The 2,574-nt window shown below is 34.3% G+C and overlaps 1 protein-coding gene across 2 annotated transcripts in view; it reads left to right on the top strand.

The window, feature by feature from the left end:
* The window catches only part of LOC107629151, a 24,560-nt gene that overhangs the window by 19,644 nt on the left and 2,342 nt on the right, over window positions 1–2,574 (top strand). For both annotated transcript variants that reach the window (XM_016331861.2, XM_021120292.1), the window contains 3 exons: window positions 255–406; window positions 532–602; window positions 1,610–1,766. In XM_016331861.2, the coding sequence (XP_016187347.1) occupies window positions 255–406; window positions 532–602; window positions 1,610–1,766 (380 nt within the window). The remainder of the gene's footprint in view (window positions 1–254; window positions 407–531; window positions 603–1,609; window positions 1,767–2,574) is intronic.

Raw genomic sequence — 2,574 nt, 5'->3', positions numbered from 1 at the left:
ACCTTCAAATGCAATAAAAAAAAAAAAAATTACACCCAGCCCCACCATTCACATTGTGGACCACGATGGCTGTCACTATGGTGACCACCACTATTTCTGCAACGCAGCCTCACCCAAATGGTGGTGGGCCCAATGTGTGCCACACCATTTTGCCATGACACTGCCATGGCCTCAATTTCTAAACACTGACCAGATAATGCGCTGAGTTCATGTTTTAGATCTAACGTAATTTAATTTGAATATCAATGTAACAGAATTGGAAAGGGATGATCTCCTTCTGGACAATTTACTGCAGTCAAGAAGATCTTCTCTCAATCGACTAACTGAAAGTCGACAACATTTTATCTTTGTAGCATCCTTGCTTGACCGCATACCCAATCTTGCTGGTCTGGCGCGGACATGCGAGGTAAGTAACTAATTTTTCTCCCGTTCTTCATAGTATCTATCCTACAATTTCATTTTCTCATTCTTTCCTTTTGTGCATTTCGGAAAAAATGGTTTGTTCTTTAAACAAGCTTTTGTTTTAAGCAGGTATTTAGAGCATCAGGGCTGGCTGTTGCTGATGCAAACATCATAAGCGACAAGCAGTTCCAGTTGATCAGGTTTCATGATAGTATAATGTTTTATTTTATTTTGTTTTTTTTTTTCTGTTTTTTGTTTTGTTTTTTTTTTCTGTTTTTTGTTTTGTTTTTACTTCTGTTTTATGCGTGTCACATACTTCACATACAAACTTGATTCGCTACTTGGGTTATTGGAGCTCAAAAATGGGATTACTGTTAAGACACCAATAATTCAAAATGATCAAATCTTTAGAGAGCATGATTTTTGATGATGTATTAGACTGCTTATATGCACCTGTGTAACAGAGCAGAAGGAGGGGTAAGAATAGTTGAAGATATAACATTTCTTATAAGCATCTTTTGTGCATATAGTGAAACAATGTAAAGTTTCCGAGGGAACAACAACCACAATTAATTTTAGCTCACGCAAACTTCTTGCACTTTAATATGCCTGTAACTATTCACTTGCATGAAATCATCATTCCAAAGATTTCCAAATGAAAGTGAGTTTTGTTGTTCCTGATATGTATTCACTAATTTGCATATACAAAAAATGGGACTTATGTACATGTAATTTGAAAAATGTGGAGTTCACTGATTTGCATAGCTAATTTGAAATGATAAAGTTGGAGGCAGGCTACTTCTCAATCTTATTTTTCAAAAAATGGGATTTATGTACATGTAATTCAAATGCATGTTGGAATTCCAAGTTATGCAGAATCCCATTAAGGTTTTCTACTTAATGTTTCATAATTGCACAAGATGCGACATCCTTAATTTGCGTATGCTTAAAATTGGCTATTCTCTTCTGGTGCTTATATATTATGTTCTTTAGTGTATTGATAATGCAAGGTATATTGCTTCGATATTTTCTTTGTTTATTAATTAGTAGTAGATTTATTTTTAAGTTGAATTTACTGTCTTTAATGGATAATGCAAAGTGGGGGAAAATTACAGCATTATCCTTAAATATATAGTATCATATAATATATTTAATTTATTTTGCAATATGATTTTGTCAATCATTCCCAAAAGTTGCTTTTTTACAGTGTGACAGCTGAAAAATGGGTTCCAATCATAGAAGTCCCAGTTGATAGCATCAAGGCTTACTTGCAGAAAAAGAAGAGGGAGGGATTTTCCATCTTGGGTTTGGAACAAACTGCAAATAGCATACCCTTGGACAAGTATTCCTTTCCAAAAAATACTGTAAGTTGTCCATTTAGTTCTGACCCTCCGCTTTAAATTTGCTGTATGATCGAGGGGATTTCAACAGGAACCACTGCAAATTCAAGTGTCCTCCTAAACCTGATTTACTTTTGATTTCTATTGTGGTTCCTTATTCCCAACTATTTTCTTATATTTCTTAGGGTGATAAACTACCATTTCTACTCATAAATGTTTAGGACACTGACAAATCTATCTTCGAAAAAACAAAACTACACATAAAAGATGGATTTCTCTTGACAAAATACCCAAACACTAAAAAACTATCAAAAAATCCCCAAATTAGCCTCTAACCTAATCCTAATTCTAATCCTACTCCACCCCCAATCTCCAATCCACCACCACCACCACCAGTTCTAACATGTTCATGTCAAAGTGAGTCAACTAAGACGATTAACTGTATTTAGGCTCTAGATTGCTGGTCAATAAGGTTAGATGCTACCATAGCAGACGAGAAGACCCTAAGCCAGATAAACCCTTTCTCTTTTTCTTTAAAGGATGGTTTAACCAGTTCATATTAACAAAGGTTTATTAGAATTGTATGATCCATTCTTAAAATGAAAATTCTTTTATATAATGTAGGGATTTGGTTTTTTCCTTTGGAGTTCTTGTTCATTAACTTTCAGAAATCCTAAAACTCACTCCTTCTCTTTGACATCATATCAACATAAGATTTGTTTACCAAACAACTTAACATTACAGAGGAGGTAGCGAATAAATCAATAATTATGAGGAAACTCCGATTCTAGTTCATCATCATAAGCCAATCAAAATGGTTGAACCCATTTAT

Source organism: Arachis ipaensis, chromosome B01 (assembly GCF_000816755.2).
Source record: "Arachis ipaensis cultivar K30076 chromosome B01, Araip1.1, whole genome shotgun sequence".
In the NCBI taxonomy this organism is placed as follows: domain Eukaryota; kingdom Viridiplantae; phylum Streptophyta; class Magnoliopsida; order Fabales; family Fabaceae; genus Arachis; species Arachis ipaensis.
This window is presented reverse-complemented; position numbering and strand designations above follow the sequence as displayed.